We start from the raw sequence: 15,307 nt of genomic DNA on the forward strand, positions 1-15,307 counted from the left end.
AGCATGTGGATAAATACTGGCACAAAGTGTTGAAGAGGAACAACCTAAGAGCATGCATAGGCAAGTATCTTCCCTTGACCCATGCTAACCATAAGATAAAATCTTTTCAACTGTCTGTTTCTAAGAAATCCTAAATTGGAGGATGGCTGAATAAATATTATAGTGATCTCAAAACTACTATTGTCTGTGAGACATGGTAGTCCAGTCTATGTGGTTTCGTTTCTCTAATTTATGAAAATACACTAGAGTGAAAGCTGTGAATGTAACATGGACTGGATATGCAAATATCCTGATCTGCCTCTCTTCCTAGCTCCCACAAAAAACGCCCAAACCCTGCTAAGTTCGTTCCTTGCTGCAGGATTGCCATTGACCTTTCATTCTTGTCCCTTTTCAAACGCAAAGACAGGCTAATTTTGAGCTAATTTATTTCCAGTCTGCCAGATAATGCTTATGGAGCTGTAGGGATCTGAGACATGGAAGAGAAGAAAGGCCAAAATACTCCAGTACTTCCCAGTCTGTCTTACAAACACTAGTTGAAGTTTTCGTGACTCCCAGGATTCCAAGCCAGAACATGTGAACTCTGGTACTAGGATTATGTGTAACAGCTGTATGCACCTCCTTCTGCTGCTTTTGGGAGACAATATAAAGGGTACTTCATTTTTCATTGTGGTTTGTTTTTTTACCCTGTACTATTATGTTTTTTACCCTGTACTATTATGATGCCATATGTTAGGGAATATTTAACTCAGTGTATGTATGGCCCATAGCTCTCTACTGGACCACCTAGACATGAATGATGTAATGGAATTATAAGGGAATGCTCAGGCTTTGCCAACCAACTCACTGCTAGTAAACTGCTACCTGAGCATTCGGACTGTCCTCAAAATTACTTCATATGCACAACACATCAGTAGTTATCACTGGACCAGCAAACAAAGCAGCTGATATAATATGGCTTTTCCCCGTCAAATATCAATATACGATTCTCTGACAATTCTGTAACTGCCTTTATTTCTAACCTTACCCTGCCATGGGATGCCAAGTATCTTACTCGTCAAAGTTAGGGACGAATTTGCCCTGTTATTCTGTTCAACAGCTGTAATTTTATGCAAAATAAATCACCAAAAGGAAAGAAGAAATCAGTGTGGACTGGAACTTGTGTTTTCCAGTAGCAGAAGCCCTCAGTCTGCAGGTGATTCTGTTCCTCTCAATCCTTTGCATTCCTTTTCCATATAAAACATGCAACTGGAGAAGCAGGCAAAGCCTCAAAAGCAGAATTGTTCCACCACTCCCTGGCAGATGAGATACCCCAATTTTCATTAGCATTTCTTTACGGAAAGGAGAAAAAACACCTATCAACACCAGGTAGCCTGCTTAAGGTGCCCTGATTCAACTCCCCTCAGATTTGGGAAGAAAAGTGTAAAAAGAATGTCCCACACTGCACATTTACTGTTCTAATCACCACACTAGTGGCTAAAGGAACAGAAATAATTTTGCAGACTTAAAATTTCATTTCCTCTGGGTTTTTTTTTCCATTCTCTCAAAAGAGATTTTACCTCAGGCCAAGTGCAACAGTTCACCTCTATGGGCATGGAAATTATTTTGGTAAGAAAATGAGAGAAAAATCAGTTACGCTCAAGCCATTTTTTAATGTGAAAAACCTCTGTGTTTTCTTCTTCAGCAAGCTATAGGAAAAAAAATCCTGTTCTTTTACCAATTGCATCTACCCAGGAAGTGGCAATAAACCACTCCCGAGTAGTTATTTCAGAATTAAGGCTACAACTGCATTTGGGGTGCAATGGACAGGTCAGGCAATATATGTGAATACCTACAGAAATGCATAAACAAACAGAGAAACCTGTGCACAAATAAAACTTTGCTTTGTTTATAGTCATGACAAAAATTATCTTTATGGTCCAGATGCCCCAAAGGACTTGGAAAACCCATTTCCAACTGAACTAGTGGCTTGGACAAGGGAAATCCAACTGACACAGTCTACTTAAACATCCAAGTGAAACGAGGCCGTGTATACACATCTCTTAAAGTAAAGATACCTGATGTTGAGACAGAACAGAAGGTTGCAACCCTCACCCAAAGGCTATAGAACTACTGACAGGCCAAGGAAAAGAAGGCAAAAATGGTCCTCAAAGAAAGAATTTAGCAATGGCATGCAGCAAGAGCCTGTATTAGTGCCTGAACTATTCAACATATCCAGAAATGATTGAAAAAAGGTGGTGGTTAGTGAGAGAACAAGATTTTTGGTATATAATTATTCAGAGTACTAAAGATTAAAATCAACAGATTGCAAAAAGACCTAATACTGACCAGTGTAATAAAATAGTAAATGAAATCAATGTAGGGAAATGTAAAGTGACAGACATGGAAGAAGAAAATGATCTTCACTTTATATATAAAATTATGGTCTTTCAATTATTATTACACAGTAATGAAACACTGGTCTTGTTACAGTTCTATGACATTATCATCTTAATGATCTGTGGTGGTCACAAAGGCAAACCAAACGTTAGGCAAGGAATACAGCACATCATGCCACTGCTTCCCTCCCTTCAAAATGGTTTAGATGAGTTAGGCAAGATATAAAAACACATAGGAAAGACATCGGGAGTTTCCACAAGTGACAATTAGACCAATTTAGACTTGTCAAACTGGATGAGTGATGACAGAGGAGGGTTATGGTGTACATTTATTATGAACATGGACAGGAAATGATTGATTGTTGCTGGTTCAAAAACAAACCAAAAAATGAGGTATTTCTTCACACAGTGTACAGCTAAGTTTTAAAGTTTTAAGAATCCTTTCCAAGGGACTCCATAGCTCTCAAGTTTCCATTAGGTTCAAAAAGCCCACACTGTGTCAACAGAATTGTTTAGCAGCACAGTGACAAATACCAGATTTTTCTTTTCAAGGTTTCCTTTTTTGCTGCACCATTTCTATACTCATCTAACTAAATGTGCAGTTCTGCGCTGTGCTCTTCTTCACAGCTTTATCTGTCTGGTCCTGACTATGCCTTTCCTGCCCATGCAGAAATGCTGAAACTTTTACTGCTCCTTCAGCATTCTTGCTACATACATCCGGTATTAGACAGTGACACAAAGATTTATTTAAACTGCAAACTAATCCTTTGTTGTCCTAGCCAGATTTAAAAGCATTACTTCCACTCATATCTTACAGTTTTCATCTATGTAGAATCACAGAATGAGAAACACTTGTCTTCAGACTCATTAGGACATGCACAGTACTTCCACAAGATTGAGAAAGCTTATAGAACACACAAGGATGCACTGGTCTCCACAGTTCCTGCAGTCCTGTCAACATGACACACAAACTAAATACATCTGAGTCACCTATAATCAGTGTAGACCTTTATAGTATTGCTGGCCAATTACTGGTCCAAATTTCAGCTTGCACAGAGGTATTCCTGCTTCAATATTTTAAGGTAGAAGTGGCACTGAAAAGAGACTCTTCCCTGTCAATCCTAACCAACTGAATTAAAAAGTGAAATAGATTTTCAATCACCAATCTCAAACTTAAAACCTGAAACTACATTTAATTTTTAAAAAATTTTAAAAAATCAAAATTCTCTAGTTACCCAATTAATAAAGCACAACATTGATTACATACTCATGAAAAGAATACCTTATAAGACAGATGGAATGAACTGAAAGCAAGTGTATGAAATAATGATACATTATTGCTTGCCTTAAACACATTTCTCACATGTAATGCTTGATATTTTATGTAAGTATGCTATTCGTTATACTTCCCTGGTTGCAGAGCAGATGCTAGGCATGATAAAAGAGTATTTCACAGAAACAAGAAGTCTGCCCAAAAAAAAAGTGGGTGGAAAAGTATGTTATTTCCCAGAACACTAGTCAAAGAAAATGTTCCTAGTTAACAGCATCACTAACCTCACAAACACAAATAGTTGGTGAGGCAACTCTTCTAAATTTTATTCAGACATCTTAACAATAGGTAGGTTTTGGTGCAGTAAGCTAAATCAAGTATTTGAAAATTAATCATAATGAAAATACACACTCAATAAGGTGAACCAGTAGTCCATCATTATTTGCATAACACTTTAAACAGTTCCCTCACTGAATCACGAATAATATGATTTTTTAATCTATCTAAATGAATGCAAAAAAAAAAATATTTTGAAAACTGAAGCCTACAGTGTGTCTAACCTACCTGTAATAATAAAACACATTTTAGAATAAGGCCTAATTCAGTATTTTACATTTTAATGTGACAATTATTACATTAATATCACCAGTTAAAGATAATAGCAATAAGCCATTAAGATAATTATATGAATCACTACAGCAGTATGAAATGGGAAACACAAGGAGCTTCAGATATATTTGAAATGATGAGAACTTTAAGTACAGTATTGTATGCCCACAAATAAAATGTTTTGAATAGATTTGGCACTAGTCAGGTACCAAGAGGCTGTGTACTATTATTACAATGAAATAAACAGAACTCAATAGATTTTAAACATGGGGCTGTGACAAACATGTTTGCATACTAGATGAAAAAAAACCCATTAAAATAAGCAAGAATAAATATTTTTAAAAATTAAACAGGTATACAAAGTCTAGGATAAATATTACTACTGAAAACTGTGGGAAAAGTAATTTGCAAACCTTGTACTAGTGAGTTTCTCACAGGTGAGATTTCCCTGTACTAAAGAGATTTTTTTAAACACCGAATAAAAAAATAATTTCTTCATGAAAGGTATTTAATGTAACTAATTCCAGCTTGAAAAAAAAAAAAAAGTTCTTGAAATACATCCCAATATTTAATTTAGTTGCTGTCCATTGCACATCTATTAACAAGGACATAAGACTACCCTGCCATCTGCCTGCGTGCCAATGGACTTTTGTATTACCCACTACACCCCAAGTGGCCCATAGATGTTAGGAAAGGCAACACAAACATTGCTGGAAAGAAGCACTTCAGCCTCTCAGAAGCAGTACTTCCAGAACCTAATAAACTGCCATTCCAGTTTTCTTTCCACTCAGCAGTGTGCATAACAAGACAGCTGTGAGTGCCACAGCTGTGTTCTGGGGTCATCCAACCTCCTCCCAGGCCCAGTTCTCCAGCTCTGAAGTATGCCCAAGAGGAGTTGCAACTCCAGCCCCACCTGCCACCTCACTTGCAGGCTCAGCAACCACAACTCATGGCACAGGAGATGTTCAGCTGCCAGAGGAGACACTACCCCAAAAAAGTGCTACTCCTTATGCAAGGAAAAGCCCAATAGTTAATAGATAGGAATCAACTTTATGAGCCAGCTTACAGAAAAATTTTAATACAAGGACAGTAAGAAATTCCTAGACTTGTGATATGCTTTAAAAGAAAATGCTAAATGATAACACAGTAGAAATTGCTACGTTCAGAAAATTAACTAAACCCAAAATACTTAGACAACTACTAAAAGTCATGGTAAGTGGGGAGGGCTATATGCAGACATGACTTCTACAGACTTGAAATGGAACTTACAATATTTGGTAGTGGCTAATTCAAATGTTAATTACCTTCTGTAACACATGCAAAGTGAAACACTATTACCAAAAAATCCTACATCCCACACAAAAAAACTCTACCACATCTTCTTTGTCTAATCACATGCAGGAAGTACAAAGAGATAACAGAGAGACAAGACGGGCTCTTAACACTCCTATACTTTTGAATGCAGTGAAGAAGCAATGACTTGTTATTTGGGTCTTTTGCAAATTTAGGTTCCATTTCAAATTTTCTCTCTTTAGAGTACACCACAATTTGATATAAGAAGGATTTTCATCTTGCTTATCCTTTACTCACCAAAACACTTCCCAACAGTGACTTCAAAAAGCTCTTAATTCTGTTTTGGACTTTGTCTGGGAATAGGACCATAAAGTCTTTTAAAAATTATTTTTAAAAACACTCCTTCTCTAAGATAGAAAGCATCCACCTTACTCAGTAAGACACGTTATGGAAGACTTCAAGCTGAATACTCCAAATTTTAATTTTGTCAGATTTTTACAGATTATGACAGAAAATTTTCACTACACTTCTCTCCTCTCTCCCACTATCACAACCCTCATCCCTCCACCAATGAAGCAGCCGAAAGACTGATGCACTAAACACAGCCCTGTAAATTATAGTATGTAGGAGATTAAACTTAAGCCTAATGCTACAGTCAACCTTCAACAGCTGAGTTCTATTAATGGACACTCCTTAAAAGAAATCCTTATTGGTTACTATTTAAAACTACAACTCTATTAAAATCTTGACTGAAAGAAATTACATGTGATACATATCGCCCATCACTGCCATGACAACACCCAGTTCAAGTTTGTACTGCATCCTTTACCACAATTTATCCGAAGTAAAAAAGTACAATAAGGTTCACTAATCAAATACTATCAATGAATACACGATGTGAAAGAGATAAGTTAATTTATAATGATAGGGATTACATGTAAACTAGAATAATAAGACTTCCAGTGCACTGAAAAGCCCAGTGTCATTATTACTCTTTCAATCTCCTTCCTATGTGGGTTTATTTAAGATCAGCATTGTAAAATTACAGCACAGTCAAGGCACTGTAAAGAACTTAATAGAAAACATCAAGGGAAAAGACAATTAATTGATGTTTCACTTCCACACTTCAATTTCATGCACAGGACCAGAAACAGGGGGAGGGTGTGCAGGTTATTATGCGGAATAGCAACTGCATACGAGTGGCATTCTGTTAACTGCTGAATGTATTCTCTCGTTAAATACTTACTGCTCTCCAATGCAAAACCCTTTGAAATTCAAAGTGCTGAAGAGTTCCTGCTTTGTCATTCAAAGAATCTTTTGAATTAAGAAATTTTCAATTATTGGCACATCAACCCAAGGCCAAGTTATCTGTGGGAAGTTGTCAGCTTCCTACTTACACCACTTCTTGACCTTGTAACTCTTCATGTATCATATCTGAACTTCCCTGTTCTGGGTTCTGTCACTGAGGATGAATTAGTAACAAGAAAGAAAGCAATTGAAGCAGCAGGATGATACCAAAAAGCAGAAAATACCAAAAAAAGCCAACCCTATTCAATATTGTGCTACTTGCTTCTAAGGAAGCAGGTCGGCAGGTCTGAACACAGCTCCACTTTTAATTCACATGCTAGACTAAGTAAAGAAAGCACAACAAACTCCTTCGAGCCTTGAGCAGGTCTCAGCAACCTGCAAGGTGAAGACATATTACGTTACTGTTGTTCTGAACATCAGATGCACATTTTTCAGTCCCATCACAGTCCGTCCCTTTGATCTTGGTGTTACTTTCTACATTCAGGTTCGCTTTGTCTGATACGTCTCTGCTGCAAAAAAAGCATATGCTGTCTTGCTTTAGCCTGGGTTATGGAGGGCCTGTTTTCCTCTCTTAGGAGGTGGAAGGTGAGAGAATAGCTCCTAGGTAGTAAGGTTACTAAATAAAAATCTCTTGCTTCCTGGACAAGTAAGTACAGAGAAGACAGGATTTTGTTGTCATTATTTTTCTTGAATGAACATCATCTTGTCAATCTATCTTTCAGTGAAAATATAAAAAAGCCCAGGACCGTTTCCAGTCCTGAATGAGCACAGTAGCCAATACAGAGGTGACCAACACTCTCACACATACAAGCATCTATGAGGGATTTTTCTTCATTGTAGCATTTGAATCAAGTATTGAAATGTCAGCTGATTGCCTTTTGTGCAGCTAAGTGCTTTTCTGCATCTGGCCAGACTCTATTAGCAGTTAGCATATAAAGAAAGCAAGATTTTGTAACAGAATAAACAAAGGCAGAATTTGCGTTTTTGTACCTATTCAGAGTCTCAAGAATTGCTGACCGTCTAAAAATATGTCACTACAAGAATATGTAAGGAAAAAGATAATTCAAAGGAGTGCTGGTTTAGTTTTGCTTCTTAATGGGTAATAGTCACTCAGCCTGGATGGTCCATACAGGAATGTACTATTGGACTACTCCAAGAATGGTGCAAAGATAGCTGGTGACCCCAGTTTCACAGTGTCTGCCATTATGCTGGACTTGGAAATCTTACAAGGATGTGAACATGACAGACGCACAAGCACCATTGCAGGAACTACAGCTTAGATTTTCATCACTGGCAGAAGACAGAGGTTTATGCTGCTGGCTTTTGTCTTGAGAACAAGATTTCTGATAGAAAGACTGTAAAGCTACTGAAACTTTTTTCAGAAACAAGGGATTTCCAATTTAGAGCAATGGAAATTAGTGTGTCAGACAAAATCAGAGTATCCTAGGCCATCACATAAATAAAAATGTACATATAAGATACATAAAACATTCAATTCCATCTTCCCTCTGTCCCCACCCCTACCAAAAGAAAAACTTGGAATCTTGTCTGTTTAGCTGCTACTGTTTCCATTTTGGAAAAAAAAGCTGTAGGGACAAGACCAATTTTTATTATTTTAATTCTTTTACGCAGTGAAACCTAAACATGTGACAAGTATAAAGTTATTTAATCAATAATGATATCATAGAACAAGTTTTGACAAGGCTATGAAAAAAGAAAATTGCAGTAACAGAAGGAGAATCACTCAAAATGTCATTGCCCTTTAAGGGCACAAAAGTGCCTCTGACAAAAGGTCAAGTGCCGTGAATAAAATATTAACAATTACAAACCCCCAAACATTTGTATTTAATAAAAAACAAGGTATTGAATAATTGAGAATATAAAACCAGAATAATCTGTCAAATGTGACACTGGCACCTCTACCAAAATCCCTATGCAAGAAAGGTGCTAACTAGCAATGTTCAAGCTAGTGTTAAGAAAGCAAATAATTCTTATTCATACTGAAGTTCACCCTTCTTGTCTTTAACCATGGTTCATTAAATCGTAACACACAACTAGCACAATGTAAAATAGCTAGTCTGAGTAATTCAAAATATATAACCTCTCTCAGGAAAATAATTACTATACGGAAGGGAAAATAATTTATTTATATTCTTCAGTGCTCCATTACTTTCTAGTTTGTTTTTCTTTTAAATGACACACAGCCAAATGAAAGGATAAAACAGAAATATCCCTTTGCAACTTACAGGATGACATGAAGATACTAATCCAAGGATTTCTAACTCACAAGTAATGAAAACCAAGTATAGTTTTTTTTACTTTTTTAAGGAATAAGAATTTCTACTTCTTAATTTGAAGCCTGTTAGAACAACGTTACAGACAGGCAGGATCAATGAGCCTCCAGTAAAGAAATCAGCACAAAATAGAGGTCTTTGTGGTCATTTCTCCTTGATGAAGCAAAATTGGTTTCCTCTGAGTTGTATGATACAACTTCATCAAATGGGGATCTTAACTATTCAATTCATTAAGATACCATCCACAGCTCTGGAAACTGTTCCAGAGCATGTGTGGAAACGTTCTTTGATGGTTATACTGCTCCTATTGTTTTACCAAGCAGCACTATTTAGCTTGGCTAATTCACCTCTTCCCTCCCTCCTCCCAACTTTTTTTTTAACACTTTCCCATCATTAATTTGTTTCCTCCAACAAAAGTCAAGATGTCTTGACAAGGTCTCTAAAAGTGTACACTGCTTGATCCTCACTGTGCCACAGCTACCTTTTATGAGAGATTTTCCTTTTAAATGGGAAAGACCAAAGAAATGAGACTATTACTGTACAAAACATTAAAAAAAATAACCAGAACTGTATCTGATGCTCTTCAGTCTAGTAAAGGACAATGCAGTATAAGAATATGAAGCTTTAATCTTTCTGGGGACTAAGAAAAATGAAAATGTCTCCTGGGAAATGGCACAGGGTGCCATCTTCACCAGTATTTCACAATGACACAGAACTGGAGTTAACAGAAGTCATAGGGACAGAGTTAAGCATAGATTGCCAGCCTAGAAGTCTCCTAAACAAACAGCAAGAACATTATCCTATTTCAGTATTGTACTATGGTACAATATTTTGATGTTCCAATAAGTGATCTTCATTGAGGTTGGCATTTGAGAAAGAATTAAAATTTTCTGAAAATCAAAACTACAGTTCCTCACATGCCAAGTACACTTAGGAATGCTACAAGCTGCATATTGAGACTGACTTCTCATTTCAAACTACTTTGTGGAGGGATAAATACAACTACATGTTTGCACATTAAAAAAAAAAAAGCAAATCAAAGATACTCTACCACTATGTTACTCAAAAAAAAAATGACTTCAGAAGTAAACACCACTATTTCAACCCTACTGTTGATGACATTACGACATACTATTTTTTAAGAGCACAATAATACTGAACAACCTCAAGAAATTATTTGATTTACATGGTTTATCCAGCAGCCTATAACAGCAAGTCTCTTTCAGGTGGGCTTAAATCATATATAAATGAATGGTTTAATCCTTACAAATGTATATGTTTATCCTGCAGATGCAAGGATGTGAAACTGCTCTTAAAAATAGCTCAGTATTTCTCTGACTTAGGGGCTAGAACAGATATGTTACCTTGAAACAGCAAACTTCATGTTGTGTTCACTATACATGCTCTCAAGCCCAGCAAGTCAGTCCTCTAATTAGCCAGATCTCTTCTTTTACCTTCCTGATTTCTACTGCCTAAGGTTCTATGATGCACTGCCTGCCATTAAAAATAGCTTGAACCATAACCAGATTTTTCTTTTTTTCTGCTTGATATTCCTGGAATCAAACCCTTAAAAGTTAAACAACATCTGCCTCTATAATTTTCACAACTTTCCAGAGCCATCAACAAGGATGGCTGCCACATGTCTGAAAAGAGAGGCAAATGAAACAGTGGGTCTTCTTATGCTCTGGAGAAAGGCAGATGCCAGCAAGGGCTCAAGAGAAGTGTTACAAAAACCTTTGCTAAACTAAAACATTCCATTGCTGCTCCGAAGCCAAGACCTTCAAGTTACAATGCAGGGAACCTAGAAACATAAAGCATGTGCCTGGCATGGACCTAATTTCTTACTGAGAGGATATGGATTGGATCTTACCAGGGATATTAGCAACAAACCACACTTCATGGGAGATTCTGGAATAGATTTCTACAAGTCCTTGTCAGTAGCAATAAAGACTCCCCATGATACAACCTACAAGAGCCAAAAAACCAGTAGTGCCTTCTAATGCTTTCTCATTCCATTGTCCATGTTACAACTTTGAAGCTGCAATTCAAGACATGTATAATAATGCATTTTGTGGTAAATATGATAGTCTAAAATACCTCAAAGTATACTGACAGACATGCCCAGCATCACTGAATTTACAAGCATTCTGCTGCATCCTCTAATTAAAGAAACACTGATCCACCAAAATGAATGTGTCTGAAGGTGACAAAACTCTAAATAGAATAGAAAATCAAATATTCCTGCTTTACAGAAAAGTTCTGTGCAGCCAGAATCTATGTCGCAAATGAGGCCTTGTCCAGACCTTCTCAATGGACTACTGGAACCATAACACATCCAGCAAAAAATTATTCAATCACAAGCAGTTAATAGTTGATGTGTTTTCTAATGGGAGATTTTTATCATTTTCTAAACAGACAATGCAACTTCAGAACAATTAATAACATCTCTGTGTAGCTCTTCTTTAAATCTTATTCATTTCTTATGAAAACAACTATAAATTAGTAGATTCATTTCATATACTCAAGATGGTGTACTTTTAACAGATTAATTTTTTGAAAATTATTAGTTATTTAACAACAATTCTTGAGACCTTGAAGAAACCTTCTATCTTCTAAAACTTCTTTTGTATGGTTTTAGTATAATACCTTTACTGTTTCTTCTTTAAAACAAAATAATTTATATATTTAAAGCTCTTTCACACCCCTTTCAGCAATATTGCAGTATACCTTTCCTGAAACAAGTCTGACTAGATTAAGTACAATCTTCAAGACCTTTGGTCAACTATTCTCTGGGGGTTTTTTAACACAACCTAGTTTTTTTCCAAGTCTTTATTGGCCTTAGGCTCTTAAATCAAGCAATTCAGAACTTAACATTCAATCAACCAGTGTAAAAGGATTGGTATAATGAAGATGAAGTAAATGGAATAGCAAAAATAATGGAGTAATGGAGAAAAGAGAAAACCAGACAGTAACAGACAGGATCTTTGTAGTTTACATGCACTACACTAACACTGATGGCAACATACTACTTACAAAGAGCTCAAAAATCCTTTCTAACACAGAGTAATTTACTCTCACCTAGAAGTAACATCATTCTATATGCGTGCTACATGAAAACAGGACCAACATTCACACTGCTCACCAAAGCAGGTTCATGCCCAGGAAAGAGCACAGCTATGGAAGGCTACAGCAAGGCCTCCCACAGGTTCCTCTGTCCTGAAGCACATTCTATTGATGCACGAGTTCAATGTTTATGTACCCACTGTACCTACAACCATATGCAGAGAAGCTTTTCTGTTACTCACTGAAAGAATCCTAAGATACCTGAAGCTCGGCAGAAATGAACCATGTAAGACTAAGGGCAAGAAACAAATTTTGAAAAGAAATAGCAGGATGGCTTGTTAACACACTAAAATCAACATCTGCCCTCACCATTAAATTAATAAGCCCTTTTCACCCTAGAAAATACTTTCAGATCTTTTCTTATTCACTGGATAGAAAAGCTGTATTTCACTATTACCATTTTTTCACAATTATTTCAATCTAGGTCAAAGCTGGGGCAAGTCTTAAAACTGCCTCCGAACATGAATGCAGTTGCTCCTGGTTGGTTGTTAGCAGCCCGTCCATACAAACACAAGCCAGTAATCTGGTAATAATATCTTTCAAGAAAATAAACTACTTTCCTGTCCATCCCACTTACATTTTTCCATTACTGAGTTGCTTTGTTGTCAAAAAGACTAAAAGAGGTACAGGATTTGTGAAGTTTACTTGTATTTAGACAAGTAAAATCTGGGCTATTCTTTTTCTTAATGTATTTAATTGATTCCATCCTCAGTAGTAGCTGCCTTTCATTATTATGCAATCGCCTTCAAATTATTTTGATTTAACTAAATTTTATTAAACCTCCTACAAAGCTAGCTATGCCAGTCACTCTTTGTACATCTTAAAAAAACCAAACAAAAGAACGAAAAAAAAATCACCACAGAAACAAATCACTGAACAAATAACAAATAAACAACTAGACAAGTAATAAATAAACCAGACCTTGGGATTAAGTTTTTCAGAAATAATTGAAAGTAGTTTGTTAATCAATACCAAAAATTTCTAACTGGAGTAACTCTGCTTTCAAAGAGTCAACATTAAAATCGTCATCTCGTTGTTGTCATACTAAATTGAGAAATGAATATCTGCATATGTCTGCTGCTTCTCAAGATTCTCTTGAAAAACGTTAATTTAAGAAATGTGTCTCAAAATGCCAATTTTGTAAAAAATTAAACATTATGATAAATATAAAAATATACCCTATATATAGTTATGCATGAATCCCACCAGAAAACAATCCATAACATCCAACTTCTAGTTAATGTAGATCAGTATCATAGACCTCACTTTGCAGCTTTGAGAAAAGACAATCCAGTGTTAGATCATAATAGTTTTAGCCTAGCTAGTCCCTAACTAACAGGATTTATTTATTGTAACAGGTTAATTTATGATGACAAGTTCAACTTGAAAAGCTCAGCTTCTAGAACAACTACTTTAACTTCCTCTACAGGAAATACGCTTATTTGAAGGCACTGCTGGTATTTTCTGTGGAAAGAACACAAGATAACCAGAAAAGTCTATTTGCAATGCCTCTGTTATGATTGTATGCAATGATTCTTAAGAGAGCCATACGCCAGTTTGGCACTGTAATTCAGGAAAGAAAACATTCACTTACCGCAGTGTGACTGGAAAACCTGTGGCTTGACTACCTGATTGCAGATATTGCACACTACAAGATAGAAATCATCATGAGCTGGATAATGGCCAAATAAGTGCATATCTGTGGGAAAGTTAAAAATATATACAAGAATTAGAAATTATGCTTTAAATATATATTAAGAAAAAAAATTGAAAATACTGTAGGGCCATTACTGTTATATTAATTTATACAAAGCAAATGTATGCATTGCTCCATAAGAGCTTCTTACTATGTTAAAGAGATGTTTTTTCCCTCTTTTGGATTTCAAGGTCCTGTACTAATGCTGCAGTCTTATCCCTCAGTCTGAGTCAGAACACAGACTGCAACACCTTTTCTTAACACTCACTGCCAAGAAGTGGAATAAGGATTTCTGTACTGGTCTGTACAGAATACTGTACAAAGGAATATTGTTTTAAAAATCTCTGCCTAAAGATCCTTATAGAAAACACGTTGCATAGGTTATGCTCCAAGTTATAATATTCCAAGCTTGACTATAAGTTGCTTGAGAAAGGCTCCTGCTTAAAAGCTAGTTATAGTAACCAAGGTCAAAGACCCTACAGCTTAAAATACAGCCAGGATGCCATGCCATATGAAATTTCTGATTCTGTGCAAATGCCCTTCCCTAGTTCCAACACCCTGCTGTTTGTCCCCAACAAATACTGTGGGAAAAGACAAAGTTGGTTAATGAGGTATTTCTTGGGGATGGTATGAGGAATTTAATGAAATCCACAGACAGGTACAGTCAGATGATGACAGGCACTTGTCCCTCTCAGCTGAAACACATAATGCAATACATGCATTCTTAAGCCATTACAGACAGAGTAAAATGGGCTTAAATTACTAACTGAAGCCCTCAGAACTCCAACATTACAAGTGAGGTAACCTGTTCTACTCTTCATTGCTATAACTTAAGAACAAGCACACATACTCATCTACCACAGCTCAGCTTAAGAGGACAAAACTCCAGTCACTTTTATGCATTTCAGTGGGATCATGTCACCATACTCAGTGTTGTTAATGAATGTGCTGCTGCATTAGTAACCCCATGCCAAGTACTGGCCCCACAGATCACACTACCTCTCCGATTATAAAAATAAAGATGTCGTAAATTTCAGTGGTATTCAGGAGCATCTGAAATCTATTACAGAACTTGCAAATGCAGACTGAAATATTAACCTGGTGCCTTTTAAACAGGAGGAAAACTGAGAGGACAAACGTACAACAGCAGCTGTGATTGATAAACATCAAAAACTAAATCCTACTTCTGCAGTAAGTCACGCATTTCTAAAAAATAGCGATTTCTTTCAAAAACTGACTGAAGCAGGTACCTTATTTCACTAGTTCTTAACCAAAGCAATTATTTTGGCCCTAGAACTACTTTCACAAGTAATTCTGCCCTGGTCTCTGGCACTGTAGG

General features: G+C 36.4%; 1 protein-coding gene across 5 annotated transcripts in view; it reads right to left on the bottom strand.

Annotated features, from left to right (window-relative positions):
• Positions 1-15,307, bottom strand: part of ATXN7L1 (ataxin 7 like 1) — a 113,193-nt gene that overhangs the window by 60,867 nt on the left and 37,019 nt on the right. For 4 of the 5 annotated variants that reach the window (XR_005604485.1, XM_039570982.1, XM_010395632.3 and 1 more), the window contains one exon: positions 13,867-13,971. The exons of the other annotated variant lie outside the window; for it this stretch is intronic. Coding sequence is in view for 3 of the 4 variants with exons in the window: in XM_039570982.1 (XP_039426916.1) it covers positions 13,867-13,971 (105 nt within the window). In the remaining variant the exon portion in view is untranslated. The remainder of the gene's footprint in view (positions 1-13,866; positions 13,972-15,307) is intronic. 5 annotated transcript variants of the gene reach the window in all.

Source organism: Corvus cornix, chromosome 1A (assembly GCF_000738735.6).
Source record: "Corvus cornix cornix isolate S_Up_H32 chromosome 1A, ASM73873v5, whole genome shotgun sequence".
Taxonomy (NCBI): Eukaryota; Metazoa; Chordata; class Aves; order Passeriformes; family Corvidae; genus Corvus; species Corvus cornix.